At 41.1% G+C, this 19,223-nt stretch overlaps 1 protein-coding gene across 1 annotated transcript in view; it reads left to right on the top strand.

Annotated features, from left to right (window-relative positions):
* Positions 1–19,223, top strand: part of LOC115482132 (glycine-rich cell wall structural protein-like) — a gene marked incomplete in the record, with an annotated part of 302,370 nt that overhangs the window by 135,784 nt on the left and 147,363 nt on the right. The window contains 6 exon segments of the mRNA XM_030221707.1: positions 906–980; positions 6,514–6,546; positions 8,704–8,736; positions 11,865–11,897; positions 13,594–13,626; positions 17,343–17,375. Of these exon segments, the coding sequence (XP_030077567.1) occupies positions 906–980; positions 6,514–6,546; positions 8,704–8,736; positions 11,865–11,897; positions 13,594–13,626; positions 17,343–17,375 (240 nt within the window).

Below are 19,223 nucleotides of genomic sequence, written 5' to 3'. Positions count from 1 at the left end.
TATAGAACTGTTGATACAAATTTTGGGGGAGCAAAGGTTCAAGTGTTCCCAGATGTTTCAAAATGGACACTGAATAGGAGGAAGAAATTTCTTTTTTTTTAAGTCTTAGTATTTTTATTGATTTAAGAACAGAATAACATATTAGAAAGCATTATAACATCATACAAATGCCAAAAAGCGTGAGGGAGGGAAAGAGAGGAAAAGAGAAAAGGAGGAAGAAATTTCTTAAGTTAAAGCAGATGGTTACTTTCTTGGGGGCTACTTTTCAGTTGAGATTTCCTTGCAGATGTATTGTTCTTTACAAGACTCGTGTTATGTATTCTATGAACCCTCTCAATTAAGGTCATTTCAGATCTATATTTAAGCAGTAGTATTCAAGTATTCACTTTGTTTCTCCTAGTTCCTATTTTTGAATTTGTCAGCTTTCTGTAACTGATGGATAGACCTCCCCTCTATGTGCATATTTAAATTGTATACTTCTTGTTTTTTGTTATGGACTTGATAGTCTATTTTCTTGTTCACCTTTTTGAATTTCTTTTCAAGGTATTATACTTTGAATTTAAAATACAAAGAAAAAGCATTAACCATTAATTGGTGAGAAATTCAAAAGTTAACTAAAGAGCCCTTGAAATGGTGACCCTCAAATTACTGTAGATACAGTGAACACAGGAAATTTCTAGCTAAAGCCAGAATACACCCACATCCAAAGCAAGACACCCCAACATCTGTGACCCCCACCCCATCTCTAAAGCATCACACTCTTACCACCCCAACATAAATAAGTACACAACCAAATTTCACTAGATCTCCAGTATATTGCATGATATCAATGGCCTTATTCTTCCCTTGGGGAATTTTGCACATTTGTGTTGGATTGTCTATGCTCAATATTCTGTTTCTTTCAGAAGTGCTTCTCTAAACTAACCTTTCCAAAGAAGATCTTTGAAGAGATATCAAAACAATTTCCCAAAATTAAGATGGTATGAACTTATTGTTTTATATTTTAAAGTACAGAAGAGATAATGGGGTGCTGCTCAATTTTTCTTAGCATTCTCCATTGTCTCCCATTATTTATCTCCAAGCTAACCTTATTATTCTTTCGAACCCAACAGACGTTGGAAAGAATATATACATACTGTAAGCATTTGAGAATGTCTTAAAGCAAAATAACTCTCCAAATTTGGCATGGGGGAAGAAATGGTGAAAAGACACTTCAAGTTGGAAAATGGGCCAGATCAGACTGGGTTCTCCAAAAATGGTCCATTGAATTTTTCATAACCTCTTCAAATACTCTATCAGGAACAGGAGCATAGCTACCATTGAATAAGCCCGTTAAATATCCAGGGCTCCCAGTGGTAGAGGCCACCAGTAGTTGAACCATCTCCCTCTCCTGCAAGTCTGGCATCCTTCCCTTTCTCTGCTGCCCCCCATGTACTGGTCCTCCAGATGTGCAACAGTCACTACAGAGGCAGCGTTGAAAACAGACTGCCTGTGGGCTGGCCCCACCAGGGCTTTTCCTGTGCCGCAGCTCACCTGTCTGATGCAATGTCCTGTGGCAGGCTATAGCACAGGGAAGGCCCTGGTGGGGCTGGCCTGCAGGCAGCCTGTTTCAGAGCTGCTAGCAACCACCACGCATCTGGAAGACCTGGAAGGGGAGGGGGTTGGAGAGGTGCCAGATCTGCAAGGAGGAGGAGAAGAGATATGGGACCGGAAGCAGAGGGGAGACAGAGAGAGAGAGACTTAAGAACGTAACATAAGAATAGCCATACTGGGTCAGACCAATGGTCTATCTAGGCCAATATTCTGCTTCCAGCAGCGCCAATCCAGGTCACAAGTACCTGGCAGAAACCCAATTAGTAGCACATTCCATGCTACCAATCCCAGGGCAAGCAGTGGCTTCCCCCATGTCCATCTCAATAACAGACTATGGACTTTTCCTCCAGGAACTTTTCCAAACGTTTTTTAAACCGCCATTACCACATCCTTTGACAACGAGTTCCAGAGCTTAACTATTTGTTGAGTGAAAAAATATTTTCTCCTATTTGTATTTCCATGCAGTTTCATTGAGTGTCCCCTGGTCATTGTACTTTTTGAATGAGTGAAAAATTAATTCACCTCTACCCGCACCACACCACTCGAGATTTTGTAGACCTAGATCATATCCCTCTTCAGCCCTCTCTTTTCCAAGCCCTAACCTCTTTAGACTTTCCTCATATGGGAGGAGTTCCACCTCCTTTATCATTTTGGTCACTCTTCTTTGAACCTTTTCTAATTCCACTGTATCTTTTTTGAGATACGGTGACCAGAATTGATCACAATACTCAAGGCGAGGCTGGGTGCTCCTGCTGTCATGTAATCCATGGCCTCGGTGCCTGAGAAGGACTCCCCTCCCCCTTCCTGGTTCTCTCCTCCCTTGTTCAAGTCTTCCTGTTTTCAGCTGGGATGAGAATGACCCCTCCTCCCAACTTCCCCTTGGAGGAGGCATGACGTATTGCTTTCTTAGCCAGGGAAACTGGGCTTTGTCACTTGGACTCCCCGTGGCTGCTAAATGGGGTAACTTTGTCTCTAGTCTAGAGCAGAGATATGTAACCTCAACTCTTGCCAGGTCAGGTTTTCAGGATTTCCCCAATGAGTATGCATGAGATTTATTTCCATACAGTTGAGGCAGTGCATTCAAATAGATCTCATGCATATTCATTGGGGGAAATCCTAAAAACCTGACTGGATTGTGGCACTCAAGGGCTGATGTTGGACAACCCTGGTCTAGAGGGAATAACTTTAATCCTCCCTTGCTGAGGGCATTCTGGTTCTTCTCTCTCCCTTAGGCTGGGTGTTATGCCAGACATAAGGGCTCTTTTACCTGGATCCTGCCCTATAGAGGGGCTTTTTGGGACTGCTTCATCCCAGGATGCAGAGGAACGATGGAAGGTGGACATAGAGAGAAGAAATGTCAAAAGGACAGGACACCCTGGACAATGAAAAAACCCCTCAGAAAAACGCAGAAAATAGACACTGGGACAAATGCAATGGTCAGATAAATAGGAGGAAATATATTTTCCCTCAATGAATAGTTAAGCTCTGGAACTCTTTGCTGGAGGATGTAGTAACAGCAATTAGCATATCTGGGTTTAAAAAAGGTTTGGATAAGTTCCTGGAGGAAAGGTCCATAGTCTGCTATTGAGACAGACATGAGGAAGCCACTGCTTGCCCTGGGATTGGTAGCATGGAGTGTTGCTACTATTTGGGTTTCCACCAGGTTCTTGTGTCTGGATTGGCCACTGTTGGAAACAGGATACTGGGCTAGATGGACCATTAGTCTGACCCAGTATGGCTATTCTTATGTTCTTATGACAATAAAGGGAGAAAAAAGTATTTTTTTCTGAATTTATTATTTGTAATATGTTAGCTTTGGTAAGTGTGTCTCTCTGATATCTTGCATGTCAGTTTCTATTTCTATTATTTATTTGGAGCTGGATTCAGTGTGACAGGTTTTCTATACAGGTCTTTTTGCTTTTTACAGGGTTTGTTTACTGCAGCTCTGATTGGACTCCTCCTCACCCTCACCCTCACCCCCACCCCAGTCCTCACTACATTGGGAGAAATGGTGTTATAGGGAGCACATCTTAATTTTTTCTACCCAGAGTCCTCAGGAACAATTCTAAATGTTAGAAATAGCATGTTAAAAAGAAAATAAACCAAAAGAGAGGATAAAATTCATTAAGCAAAATGAAAAATAAGCAAGTTGTTTATAAGACCACAAACATGGTGGTGACAAGAATAAGGCAATTATTAATTGAAAACAAGGAAAATAAAGGCATCATGTTCATCAATCCTACAATAAAACTAATGACCAGCTATCAAACTTAGGGACCCTTTTATAAAAATTTAGCATGCACTAAATTCTAAAAAGCCCATAGATATAAAAAGAGCTTCTTTGCATTTAGTGCACATTAATTCCGTTAGCGCACACTAAGCTTTCATAAAGGGCCCCTTACACGGGAGTAAGATTATTGTCCAGGAAATTTGCAGCTGAGAAGGATCATGAAAAATATATTTAGGACTAAATTCTATATATGGTGCCTAAAATATTGGTGCTGAATAAAATCCGCTCAGCGCTGTTCTATAAACCACACTTAAAAGAGCTGCAACTAAATTTAGGTGTGGCCATTTACTCTGGTAGAAACATGGTGCAAAAGCATGCGCCTAAATTAAGTGCGGATCCCACCTTATTCTTATATTTATGCATGTAACTGAAAGGAACACCCCTGATCCGTCCATGACCCTCCCATTTCTGCACCTCCTTTTTTGACTTGTGGCTATATGTATGCTCAAAACATTTTAATTAATTCTAATTAGTGCCGATAATTGCTTGTTAAAAAGCTGCTAAGATACTGTGCTAAAGGCAGTTGAAAACTGTTCTCAAAATCTAGACTCGGCAGAATTCAGTAAATGGTGCCCAAAGTTAGGTACTGGGAAGATCCCATGCTACGATAGTATTCAGCAAAGGGTGCTGTGCGCAGAGGGCCCGATTCTATATACGACGTCTAAAATTAACGTGCATTAGACAATTACGCCAAAGCATATTCTAAATACTGCATGAAATCTATACACTTAGGCATAATTCATACAACCAAATCTACGTGTATCCATTCACGCCAATGAAAAGCTAGTATAAATCCCTGCGCATATATTTATGCACACTGGTCCATATTTTATAACAATGCATGTAGATTTTGGAACACCCGCAAAATGCCCATTTCCATGCCCCTAAGCACGCCCCTTTTTGCCTGCATGTGTTAGAATTCATGCGCAGTACATTACAGAATACGCTTAGCAATGTACACATGTAAATTATAATTTTTGCCAATTAATGCTCATTATTGATAAGAGCTGTTAATGACGCTTAACAACTTGTTAAAACAATTCATCTACACACATAGTTATAGAATATGCCTAGATTTATATGCAGAACTGCACATAACTCTAGGCATGCTATATTATCCGGGGGAGAGTGCCCTTTGCTGAATATGTTATGTTATGTTATATCAGACTTATCACCCGCCAACTCCCTCAATTTGAGATTCAAGGCGAGATACAATAAACAGAACTGATTACAAAACATCAAAAAAATCCAGTAAGAAATTACTATTAAAACAGAAGCTACATAGCAATTATAAACTAAAAATAAACTGAGAACTACTAAACTCAAAGCATATACATTTTCAAAGCTTTATGAAAGGAATAGCAATACTTCATCAAACGTAATTCTAAAGGAAGATTATTCTATAAGCGAACAGCCAAAAACAACAAAGAATGAGAAAATAAAACCTTGAATCTAACAAACTTAAAAGATGAAAAAGCCAGAAGTAGTTGATTGCAACGCCTAGTAGTCACAATAGAATTGAGAATTATCAATGATTGGGACAATCCCTCAGAAAAATTACCTTCCAAAAACTTTTAAAACTAGGCATAATACCTTAAAATGAATCCTAGTCTATACCGGCAGCCAATGCAACTCCCCCAATTGAGGAGTCAGATGGTCATTATGGAACTTACAGAAGATAAGTCTAGCAGCTGAATTCTGAATCAGTTGAAATTTTATGAATCAACCTAACAGTTATACTTGGGTACAGAGAATTGCAGTAATCCAATAAAGCTAATATGAGCTTACCGTGGACCTTGCATCTAACTTTGGGCATGGCACTTATGTCTGCTGAAAGCCGGTGTAAATGCTAGCGTGCAACTAATGGCAGCTGGGCACGTAAATAACTTTACTGTATAACATCACCACTAAATTCTGCGAACATCCTTAATCTGTCCGTGCCCTTCCCATGACCATGCTCCCTTTTCAGTAGCGCACTATGAACTTTAGTCTGCTGTCATAGATTTGGGCATGGAGCAGAGCCACGCACAACTTCTAATTTTTGCCATTTAAGCGCTTGTTAATGCCACTTATTGATTGTTAATGCCTAATTAACTAATTAGTTTATGCACAGATCTGTGATCTGCTCCCAAATTTCCAAGACCGACTTTGGGCACCACATATAGAATCCGGGAAAGAACGTTTTAACTTAGAGACTGCCCCCAGAGGATCCTACTGGAATAGAAGAGATTGGAAGGAGTTTGAGGAGCTTCAATGCTGGCACCAAGAGCCTTCCTTCACAGCTGTTCGAGGATTTTAACCCACTTCACCCCCACCAGTCAATGTACCTAGTCTGGTCTTTGCAGTGACACTCCTCCAGCTAGGACTATATGCCATGACTTCTTCTACAGCCCTGACATCAAGGGTCTTAAATCCCTCCACCTGGTATCACCCTTGAGGAACAGCAACAACTCCTTCTCTCCCATGGGTTGTGAATGATGCATCTGAAGCATCCTAAGCCTTGGATGACCAGGGGAGCTTAAAACAGCTGGGGGATCAGGGTGGGAATTGACATAGTGCAGTACTACCACTCAGTAAATGGACTAGTTGGAGATTTACTTTTAATTCACTGTTGTTTCTCTTTTATTTAGCTTTTAGACTTCTTGAAGTTGGGCGGTGCTTTGGTAAGACTAATTTACAAGTTTCACAAGCTATCATGCCATTAATTTTATATATTTTACATAATAAGGTGGTATCTGTGTGTCCGTGTATGTGCATATAATCAATTGAAGTCTGGATCATCATCTTCTACCTCTGTAGTCATATTTTGATGTTAATGTTCAATGAGACATAACTACCAAACCCACCTCCCCGCTCCCCCCCTTTTCTATTTCTGTTGATGGCTCTCTCATTCTCCCTGTCTCCTCAGCTCGAAACCTTGGGGTCATCTTTGACTCTTCTCTCTCCTTCTCTGCTCATATCCAGCAGACCGCCAAGACCTGTCGTTTCTTTCTTTACAACATCCGTAAAATCCGCCCCTTTCTTTCCGAGCACTCTACCAAAACCCAACTCCACCCCTGCTGTCACTCACCATAGATAAACCCTTTCTATCTGCAACTTATTCGAATACCACTCCCCTTGGGCTGGGCTTCCTCCCACCCAGGGCCATCCCAACTCTCCAACCCACTGGCACTGACCTTCCTTCTCCCCAGGGCCTCTGGAATAGTCTAGCAATGGAACTCTAGTAATACTCATATCATGGGGTATTACATACATATATATTTTTTTATTTGTTATTGCTTTTTTTTTTTTTTTTTTGCAGAGTTCAGTATTGCAATGTACCATTCCTGAAGTGACTCCATAATCTGTGTATTGTGTACATTTTACTTCACCTATTAATGTATAATTGTGTATTTCTCCTTGGAGCATGCTTATAATCATTATGGAATTCAGTTCCACCACCCAAATGATGTTACAACGTTATTTTATTGGTTTTTAACATCATTTGGGTGGTGGAACTGAATTCCATAATGATTCAAATCGCTTAGGGGTCAGTTTACTAAGCTGGAAAATGACCATACACTAATGTTGCCATTAGTACGCAGCCACTTAACAAAATTATTGTAGGAGCACTTATTTTGTAGGCGGTAAGGGCTCATACAGGAATCCTGTGTTAACCAGTTAGCACGTGGTAAAGTAGACACACTATTAGTACAGGAATGCCCACTCTCCATCCCTGACAGTCTCCTACAACAGAAATATAGCTAAAAATTATTAGTGCTCTAATTAGCATGTGCAGATTTGTAACTTCCCAAATGATGCCTTTTAAGCTATGGAAAGCATGTGCTAGCGCTTACTGCAGCTTAGTAAAAGGACCCCTTAATTTTTATTATGTAAAGTTTTATGAAATAATCATCATAGGTGGGACAGTGGTAAAGGAACATGTGCACATGGCAAGGTTTTTGTGCCTTTCAAAATTATACACTATAGTGTCATCATTGGAGGGGGCTGCCCCATGATCCCCCACCCCTCTGCTTCAGCCTCCCTAGATAGGTGAGTCACCAGACATCTATGTGTTGATCATATCATTTTATGTGTAAACATATGATATCATTACATTGTAAAATAAATAACACTGGCTGCTTCCTCCTCCAGGGGACTCAAAGTGGAAAAGTTATAAAAGTAAACAAAAACAAAAAAAGATTGAAATGAAGTCTCATAGTGTCATGGAGCTCTTTTCTAACACTGCTGTTGCGGGGAGATATGATAGAGGTCTATAAAATAATGAGTGGAGTGGAATGGGTAGACATGAATCACTTGTTTACTCTTTCCAAAAATACTAGGACTAGAGGGAAATGCAATGAAGCTACAAAGTAGTACATTTAAAACCAATCAGAGAAAATATTTCTTCACTCAACGTGTAATTAAACTCTAGAATTCATTGCTATAGAGTGTAGTAAAAGCAGTTAGCTTAGCGGGATTTTGAAAAGGTTTGGATGTTGCCAGAGATTGTAGCAAAAGCAGGTAGCTTAGCGGGATTTTGAAAAGGTTTGGATAGCTTCCTGAAAGAAAAGTCCATAAGACATTATTAAAATGGACATGGGGAAAATCCACTGCTTATTTCTAGGATAAGCAGCATAAAATGTATTACTGTTGTGGGATCTTCCTAGGTACTTGTAATCTGGATTGGCCACATTTGGAAACAGGATGCTGGGCTTGATGAACATTCGGTCTGTCTCAGTTTGGCAATACTTATGTACTCTATAAAGTGACTGTGCTATTCTGTGACCTTCCCATGAGAAGCTGTTTTCTAAAATCTCCTCTCTGATTCTTTCTTTTAGGGTGGTGTTCTTGGTTCTTTAGGTAACATTGCAGTAAGTCCAAATTTTGTTTTTCATATTTCTTCTTATTAACTGTTGACAAATTAAAATTGTGCTATTGTCTCAGAAAAATGTTCTCTTTGTTACCACATTTGATCATCAAATCAGGTTCTGATTTGGTATTTTATTTTACGCTTAAGAGCTCACACCGCGACTCCTGCCACTGGACCATTCAAAATGTAAATGTTAAAGCCAGAATTATTTTAAGGTTTGTTGTTTCATTCATAAACCATTGTCTGGTTATTCACTGGAGAGTTCATCTTCTCTAGTCCAAGTATTAAGTTCTGCTATAAACCGCCATAACACTGTTCATGCCATGCCCCCTCCCTGCCCATCTTCAAGTCCTTACTCAAAGCCCATCTCTTCTCCCTTGCTGTTCTCCAGAATCAGAGTACTTAAATTTTTCTTTAAAAAACCTATAAAATAAGTCTTTAGGGGTAACAGTCAAAATTTTAGGAAAATTCAAAAGTCACAAATTTAAATGTCTAATGAAATTATCTACATTTCCTATTTTGCACTGCAACATAAGTTTATCTTGAACCAAAGTTGTCTGAACACTCTGAGACTTCTGAATTCAAGAATCTAATAAATTCAGCTTATCTTCAACACCTCTTCACACTTGGCAATTCTTTAAGCGAGCTGCTGAACTTGAGAGAAAATTCCTGCACATACTTTGTAGATGGAGTCCAGTGCTGTCCAGATGGTATAGGGTCACCTCAGAGGGTCTCATCAAGGGAGGGACATTTGGAATAGCCCCTTCTCCCAACATACCCTCTACCGAACCTCCGCATGACTGAGGGACTAGAATCCCTTTCCTCAGCGTTGTTTCCACCACCAGCACTTCCTGAGGAGTCCACTGATCATGTCAGGCAAAGTAAGCTCCATGATCTGGCGTGAGCCCGACACCAGAGGGTTTCATGGTTGCAGAAGAGGTGCCGGTCCTGCAGGGCTGAGCGACTTCGCGCCAAAGGCCCGAATTTTCCTTCACCAACGAGCCATCCGATATGCCTTGAAATGAAGGTCACAAAGGCAGTAATCGCTACCTGCCGAGCTGAAGAGGAGTCTTGCTGCAACTGGACAGAAGCCACTTGTTTCCCCCTCCTCTTCAGCATCAGAAAAATATTACAGCCAATGAAAGGTAAGGGGAAAATAAGATAAGGCAGGAGCAGATCCACCAGCATCCTCACTGTGCGGTCAGTTGTTTAATGTACTTAGGACAGAATAGGAACATGCAGGGCACACTGGGGAACACCATATCATCATGTTCCTGTCAACCTGGCACCAAAACCCAGGGAGAGGGTATAAGAACCCCTTTCTTGAAGCTGTTATCAGCTAGTTGTTATCTGACTGGAGTGAGATAACTGTCATCAGCTGGATCTGAGTCTACATGATGAAGACTCATTAATCTGTGGTATCACCTTCCTGCCTATTCTTGCCCAGATGGGAAGAGCAACTTGCTGCCTGAGTTTCTGATTGACCATCATCACCCAGTTCCTGACTACTGGGGATCTAGTATTCATGACTTATCATCTGTCAGGTTGAACTGCTGTCTCCTTGGTGCCTGGTAGTGCTTGGGGTGTTAGGTATCTTATTAATTTCAGGATTAGGCTAGTGTGTGCTATCTTTACTTCCTTGATAGGTACTTAGCCTACTGTACCATCATCTGAGTGATAATTCAGAGTCTCTAATTATATTTGCTATTTGCTGCCAATTTTGCCCAATAAACAGCTCTGCAATATTTTTATAATACTGTTGTCAATTTACATGCCCAGCAAATCACACAAAATACCAATGGTTTAACTATCTTTAAGGATTTGTTAAGTAAGGAATATGGCTTTGTGCATCCCATAAAGGAACTTACTAATGATTAGTTTAGGGAATTAGATGGTGTCATTGAAACCTCATTAAGTGCCAGATACCAACCTATCTGGTATCCCCAGGTGTCATTAAGGAAGCATTCAGTAAAGTAGCCAAATGCAATCTTAAACCTATCCAAGTGCAGCTTGCCCATCATCTGGGGACAGCTATCCCATTATATGTCAATGTAGAAAGAATGGAAATTTCCTTTTTGCTAAGTTTGCCTTTTATCTTATCTGATAATGTATAGCAGCTGAAACAGGTACTTAATGTGGGGTCTTGGCATATTATCATGACACCCCCCTGCAATACCTAGTATCTAAACTGGAGATGTGTCAGTTTGTTCACCCCTTCAAAGAAATGTAATAGATTGGTGAGGCAAGATTTCCCTTCACTAAATCCATGTTGACTTTGTCTCATTAATCCATGCTTTTGAATATGCTCTGTAATTTTGTTCTTTATAATAGTCTCTATCATTTTGCCCAGCACTGAAGTCAGACTCACCGGTCTATAATTTCCTAGATTTCCTCTGGAACCTTTTTTAAAAATCGGCATTACATTGGCCACCCTCCAATCTCCTGGTACCACGCTCGATTTTAAGGATAAATCACATATTACTAACAATAGCTCCGGAAGTTCATTTTTCAGTTCTATCAGTACTCTGGGATGAATACCATCTGGTCCAGGAGATTTGCTACTCTTCAATTTGTCAAATTGCTCCATTACATCCTCAAGGTCTATAGAGATTTCATTCAGTTTCTCTGACTCGTCAGCTTTGAAAACAATTTCTGGCACCGGTATCCCACCCAAATCTTCCTCGGTGAAGACCGAAGCAAAGAATTCATCTAATCTCTCCGCTATGGCTTTGTCTTCCCTGATCGTCCCTTTTACTGCTCGGTCATCTAGTGGTCCAACCGATTCTTTTGCTGGCTTCCTGCTTTTAATATACCTAAAAAAAATTTACTCTCAGCATCATAATCGAAAGAGAAGGACGCCCATCTTCCGACACAAATCTGATCTGATATAGGATATCATTTTATGTGTAAACATATGATACCATTACTTTGTACAACAGATAACACAGGCTGCTTCCTCCCCCTGGGAACTCAAATGGAAAAGTTATAAAATAAACAACAACAACAAAAAAGATTGAAATGAAGTCTCACAGTGTCATGGAGCTCTTTTCTAACACTGCTGTTGCCTAAATAAAAAGAATGTGCTATTCTGTGACCTTTCTGTTTTCTAAAATCTCATCTCTCTTTTAGGGTGGTGCTCTTGCTCCTGGAAGTGGCGCTGTGGTAAGTCCAAATTTCGTTTTTCATATTTTTTCTTATCAACAGTTGCCAAATTAAAAATTGTATTTTCTCTTTCTTACCAACAATAACCTCCCTTCCACTAGGAAAAAATCAGAAGGCAGTGTGACTGTGAAGAAGGCTGACTAAAAGTATTTACAAGTTTATTCAATTTATACGCATCTAACAATACAAATAAATAGTGAAAATATTAAACTCTATCTTCCCCGATATTCAAAGATATTTAAACTGACAGACACGGCCATTGGCTGGTTAAATATTATATCATGCCTAACTACTAATATTCAGTGAGACATAACAGGTTATCTCCGCTGAATATTGCCATTTTGCGCCTAGCGCATAACCAGCTATATTGCATTACTTATCAGGTTAGTTACCGATATTCAGAGCCTAACTGGATAAGTTTAGTGGCTAAATAGGACTGTATAAATAGCTGTCCTGTCTTTAACCACTAAAAAGTTAACCGGTTAACCACGAATATCGACAAAACCAGTTAATGTTTTTAGCGGTTAAAAACCACGGATAATCAGAGCCGGTTGCCGGAAATGGCCTGACATTGAGAATCTGGGTTTTATGCCGTCAGCAGAGGGGAAAAGCACTGCCTCCTGCTGGCTGAATATCGGTCCCAATGAACATGTCTATTATAAACAACAAGTATATCTCATGCAATTTGTTTCAGTACCACATCAATTAATCATGCAGATAAGTCGTGGTACTTACCCCAGCAGAACATTACCAATGAAATAGGGAGTAGTACTATCACCCCTATATCCCATCACTAGTTGTTCTTCCAATTTCGTCCCCAGTATGTTCCAAGTCTTACCCATGGGCTGTAGCACAACTGGACTGTCCTAGAGGGTCTGTGGTCTACCTCTGCAGCTTTATTGGCTAGCCGCTGAGACTTGCCAGGCCTCCCTCCCACCTGGAAAGACACTGCTCCATCATTCCACCCATGCTGTCTGGTGCCATCTGCTCACTCTGCACTGCTGCTTAAACCTGCAGCTCTGCTCGCACGGCCAGACTCTCCTTCTCGAAATAGGATATCATTTTATGTGTAAATATATGATATCATTATTTTTTAAAAGAGATAACACTGGCTGTTTCCTCCATTAAAATGTAAATGTTCAGGTCAGAATTATTTTTAAGGTTTGTTGTTTATTCATAATACATTGCCTGGTTATTCACCGGAGATTTAATTTTCTTGTGAAGGTATTAGGTTCATCTAAAAAAAAATAGCAGTAACACTGTTTGACTTAACTGGCATTTCCTACTTTTTATTTGTTACATTTATACCCCACATTTTCCCACCTATTTGCAGGCTCAATGTGGCTTACAAGGTACCATAAAGGCGTTTGCCATTTCGGTTGATAACAAATACAAGATTGTGTTGTGGTCAAATGAGGTAGAGGTGAAAATCCCAGAAAGGTTCAAAGTAATTACAATCAGTAATTAAAATTGCAATTAACAAGATAGTTCTAATTAGAATGATTCCAACAAAAACTCAAAATAGAAAAGTTATAAAATAAACAAACAAACAAACAAAAAAAGATTCAAATGAAGTCTCATAGTGTCAAGGAGCTCTTTTTTCTAACACTGCTGTTGTCTAAATAAAATGACTGTGCTATTCTGTCACTTTCCCATAAGAAACTGTTTTCTAAAATCTCCTGATTCTTTCTTTTAGGGTGGTGCTATTGCTCCTGTAAGTGGCGCTGTGGTAAGTCCAAATTTTGTTTTTCATATTTCTTCTTATCAACTGTTGCTAAATTAAAAATTGTGTTATTGGCTCAGACAATAACACCATTTAGGAGGTGGAGGCCTCTCTAATCCCTAATTAACTAGACAAATCTTTTGAATATCAACCACAAAATTATTATTTTTCTCTAGGCATATTGGAAAAGCCCTAGTGAAAACTGGTTAAATGAAAGTCAGATGTAGCCCTCACTTAAACATCTAGGAGTAGATTCAGTAAATGACACCCAAGTTAGGCGCTGGGATGATGCAAGCTAATCATGAATTCTATTATGGCAGTTCTGGCCAGAACTGTCGTTCTAGAATACTAGCATAAGTTATTTTCATGCCTAACTTTAGGTGTGGCAGGGCAACAGAAGAACAATAACCCTTGTGGTCAAACACACGGAACAGTCACAACAAGGGTGACAAAATAAAGGGCAGCAGACGATGTCACAACTAACACTTTTATTAGTCATCCAAGACTCAACATGAGTTGTGTTTTGGCCCACAAAGGCCTTCCTCAGGAGTCTTAGAAAGGATGTGTGCTACTGTGTATCTGGAACACAATGAAGGGCATAATCAAAAGGGACTCCCAAGTTTTGTTGAGGACGTCCTCGCAAAACGTCCCGATGGAGGGGTGAGGAAACCTGTATTATTGAAACAAGATCGACGTCCAACTTTCGTTTTGATAATACTGTTGGGGACGCCCAAATCTTGAAATTTTGGTCGTCCTTAGAGATGGTCGTTCCTAGACTTGGTCGTTTCTGATTTTCAGCAATAATGGAAACCAAGGACGCCCATCTCAGAAACGACCAAATGCAAGCCCTTTGGTCGTGGGAGGAGCCAGCATTTCTAGTGCACTGGTCCCACACACATGCCAGGACACCAACCGGGCACCCTAGGGGGCACTGCAGTGGACTTCATAAAATGCTCCCAGGAACATAGCTCCTTTACCTTGTGTGCTGAGCCCCCCAACCCCCCCCCCCTAAAACCCACTACCCACAACTGTACACCACTACCATAGCCCTTACGGGTGAAGGGGGTACCTAGATGTGGGTACAGTGGGTTTCTGGTGGGTTTTGGAGGGGATGGGCCTGGGTCCGCCTGCCTGAAGTGCACTGCACCCACTAAAACTGCTCCAGGTACCTGCGTGCTGCTGTGATGGACCTGAGTATGACATCTGAGGCTAGCAAAAAAATATTTTGAAAGATGTCTTTTGAGGGTGGGAGGGGGTTACTGACCACTGAGGGAGTAAGGGGAGGTCATCCCCAATTCTCTCCGGTGGTCATCCCCGATTCTCTCCGGTGGTCATCTGGTCATTTCGGCTACTTTTTTGTGCCTTGGTCATAAAAAAAACAGGACCAGGTAAAGTTGTCCAAGTGCTTCTCAGGGATGCCCTTTTTTTCCATTATGGGTCGAGGACATCCATGTGTTAGGCATGCCCAAGTCCCGCCTTCGCTATGCCTCTGATACGCCCCCTTGAACTTTGGTCATCCCTGCGATGAAAAGCAGTTGGGAACGTCCAAAATTGGCTTTCGATTATACCGATTTGGACAACCCTGTGAAAAGGACGCACATCTTCCGATTTGTGTCGAAAGATGGACGTCCTTCTCTTTCGAAAATGAGCCTGAAAATGTAGCAGATGTTATCCCAAATCTTGCTGTTGAGGATGCAAAGAACATAGACTGCTTGAACTCACTGTAGTAGAAACTGCTCTCACAGCACACTTTTCAGAGATAGCTCTGCTATCTTTAACTGCTAAAAAGTTAACCGGTTAGCACTGAATATCGATATAACCAGTTAATGCCGTCAGCAAATAGCAAAAGCACTGCCCGCTTCTGGCTGAATATTGAGCCAAATGAACATACCACTTATAGGGGAAGCAACTACTCCTTCACTCAGCCTGTATTTGTCTTTTACTTCAGGGTCTCCCAATTCTCCCAAGGGTCCTGGTGGGGGTATTTATATTTGTATTAAACTCCAACTCCACCCCTGCTGTCACTCACCATAGATAAACCCTTTCTATCTGCAACTTATTCGAATACCACTCCCCTTGGGCTGGGCTTCCTCCCACCCAGGGCCATCCCAACTCTCCAACCCACTGGCACTGACCTTCCTTCTCCCCAGGGCCTCTGGAATAGTCTAGCAATGGAACTCTAGTAATACTCATATCATGGGGTATAACATACATATATATTTTTTTATTTGTTATTGCTTTTTTTTTTTTTTTTTTGCAGAGTTCAGTATTGCAATGTACCATTCCTGAAGTGACTCCATAATCTGTGTATTGTGTACATTTTACTTCACCTATTAATGTATAATTGTGTATTTCTCCTTGGAGCATGCTTATAATCATTATGGAATTCAGTTCCACCACCCAAATGATGTTACAACGTTATTTTTATTGGTTTTTAACATCATTTGGGTGGTGGAACTGAATTCCATAATGATTCAAATCGCTTAGGGGTCAGTTTACTAAGCTGGAAAATGACCATACACTAATGTTGCCATTAGTACGCAGCCACTTAACAAAATTATTGTAGGAGCACTTATTTTGTAGGCGGTAAGGGCTCATACAGGAATCCTGTGTTAACCAGTTAGCACGTGGTAAAGTAGACACACTATTAGTACAGGAATGCCCACTCTCCATCCCTGACAGTCTCCTACAACAGAAATATAGCTAAAAATTATTAGTGCTCTAATTAGCATGTGCAGATTTGTAACTTCCCAAATGATGCCTTTTAAGCTATGGAAAGCATGTGCAAGCGCTTACTGCAGCTTAGTAAAAGGACCCCTTAATTTTTATTATGTAAAGTTTTATGAAATAATCATCATAGGTGGGACAGTGGTAAAGGAACATGTGCACATGGCAAGGTTTTTGTGCCTTTCAAAATTATACACTATAGTGTCATCATTGGAGGGGGCTGCCCCATGATCCCCCACCCCTCTGCTTCAGCCTCCCTAGATAGGTGAGTCACCAGACATCTATGTGTTGATCATATCATTTTATGTGTAAACATATGATATCATTACATTGTAAACTAAATAACACTGGCTGCTTCCTCCTCCAGGGGACTCAAAGTGGAAAAGTTATAAAAGTAAACAAAAACAAAAAAAGATTGAAATGAAGTCTCATAGTGTCATGGAGCTCTTTTCTAACACTGCTGTTGCGGGGAGATATGATAGAGGTCTATAAAATATTGAGTGGAGTGGAATGGGTAGACATGAATCACTTGTTTACTCTTTCCAAAAATACTAGGACTAGGGGGAAATGCAATGAAGCTACAAAGTAGTACATTTAAAACAAATCAGAGAAAATATTTCTTCACTCAACGTGTAATTAAACTCTAGAATTCATTGCTATAGAGTGTAGTAAAAGCAGTTAGCTTAGCGGGATTTTGAAAAGGTTTGGATAGCTTCCTGAAAGAAAAGTCCATAAGACATTATTGAAATGGACATGGGGAAAATCCACTGCTTATTTCTAGGATAAGCAGCATAAAATGTATTACTGTTGTGGGATCTTCCTAGGTACTTGTAATCTGGATTGGCCACATTTGGAAACAGGATGCTGGGCTTGATGAACATTCGGTCTGTCCCAGTTTGGCAATACTTATGTACTCTATAAAGTGACTGTGCTATTCTGTGACCTTCCCATGAGAAGCTGTTTCCTAAAATCTCCTCTCTGATTCTTTCTTTTAGGGTGGTGTTCTTGGTTCTTTAGGTAACATTGCAGTAAGTCCAAATTTTGTTTTTCATATTTCTTCTTATTAACTGTTGACAAATTAAAATTGTGCTATTGTCTCAGAAAAATGTTCTCTTTGTTACCACATTTGATCATCAAATCAGATTCTGATTTGGTATTTTATTTTACGCTTAAGAGCTCACACCGCGACTCCTGCCACTGGACCATTCAAAATGTAAATGTTAAAGCCAGAATTATTTTTAAGGTTTGTTGTTTCATTCATAAAACATTGTCTGGTTATTCACTGGAGAGTTCATCTTCTCTAGTCCAAGTATTAAGTTCTGCTATAAACCGCCATAACACTGTTCATGCCATGCCCCCTCCCTGCCCATCTTCAAGTCCTTACTCAAAGCCCATCTCTTCTCCCTTGCTGTTCTCCAGAATCAGAGTACTTAAATTTTTCTTTAGGGGTAACAGTCAAAATTTTAGGAAAATTCAAAAGTCACAAATTTAAATGTCTAGTGAAATTATCTACATTTCCTATTTTGCACTGCAACATAAGTTTATCTTGAACCAAAGTTGTCTGAACACTCTGAGACTTCTGAATTCAAGAGTCTAATAAATTCAGCTTATCTTCAACACCTCTTCACACTTGGCAATTCTTTAAGCGAGCTACTGAACTTGAGAGAAAATTCCTGCACATACTTTGTAGATGGAGTCCAGTGCTGTCCTGATGGTATAGGGTCACCTCAGAGGGTCTCATCAAGGGAGAGACATTTGGAATAGCCCATTCTCCCAACATACCCTCTACCAAACCTCCGCATGACTGAAGGACTAGACTCCCTTTCCTCAGCGTTGTTTCTACCACCAGCACTTCCTGAGGAGTCCACTGATCATGTCAGGCAAAGTAAGCTCCATGATCTGGCGTGAGCCCGACACCAGAGGGTTTCACAGTTGCAGAAGAGGTGCCGGTCCTGCAGGGCTGAGCGACTTCGCTCCAAAGGCCCGAATTTTCCTTCACCAACGGGCCATCCGATATGCCTTGAAATGAAGGTCACAAAGGCAGTAATCGCTACCTGCTGAGCCGAAGAGGAGTCTTGCTGCAACTGGACAGAAGCCACTTGCTTCCCCCTCCTCTTCAGCATCAGAAAAATATTACAGCCAATGAAAGGTAAGGGGAAAATAAGATAAGGCAGGAGCAGATCCACCAGCATCCTCACCGTGCGGTCAGTTGTTTAATGTACTTAGGACAGAATAGGAACATGCAGGGCACACTGGGGAACACCATATCATCATGTTCCTGTCAACCTGGCACCAAAACCCAGGGAGAGGGTATAAGAACCCCTTTCTTGAAGCTGTTATCAGCTAGTTGTTATCTGACTGGGGTGAGATAACTGTCATCAGCTGGATCTGAGTCTACATGATGAAGACTCATTAATCTGTGGTATCACCTTCCTGCCTATTCTTGCCAAGATGGGAAGAGCAACTTGCTACCTGAATTTCTGATTGACCATCATCACCCAGTTCCTGACTACTGGGGATCTAGTATTCATGAGTTATCATCTGTCAGGTTGAACTGCTGTCTCCTTGGTGCCTGGTAGTGCTTGGTGTCCGGGCTGGGTAGAGGTGAGCCCTTAGGTTCTCTGAGGCCCGTAGGACCTCAGAGGACTGCCGCGCACCCCGAATCGTCACCCGCGGCGACCGCCGTTCACCGAGGGTTGAGCCCCCAGCTGCAGGCGGCCAGCGGGACTGCTGGAACCGCGGGGTGACGGCCGGCCTGGCTGGACGCCAGCAACACAGTCTCGACAGAGCCGCTAGCAAGGACGGCTAGCGCTGCCAAAGCACAGTCTCTGAAGGCGGCTAGCAAGGGCGGCTAGCTGAAGAGAACACAATCACTG

Source organism: Microcaecilia unicolor, chromosome 1 (assembly GCF_901765095.1).
Source record: "Microcaecilia unicolor chromosome 1, aMicUni1.1, whole genome shotgun sequence".
NCBI lineage: Eukaryota > Metazoa > Chordata > Amphibia > Gymnophiona > Siphonopidae > Microcaecilia > Microcaecilia unicolor.
The sequence above is the reverse complement of the archived record's forward strand: the minus strand, read 5'-3'. Positions and strand labels throughout refer to the sequence as shown.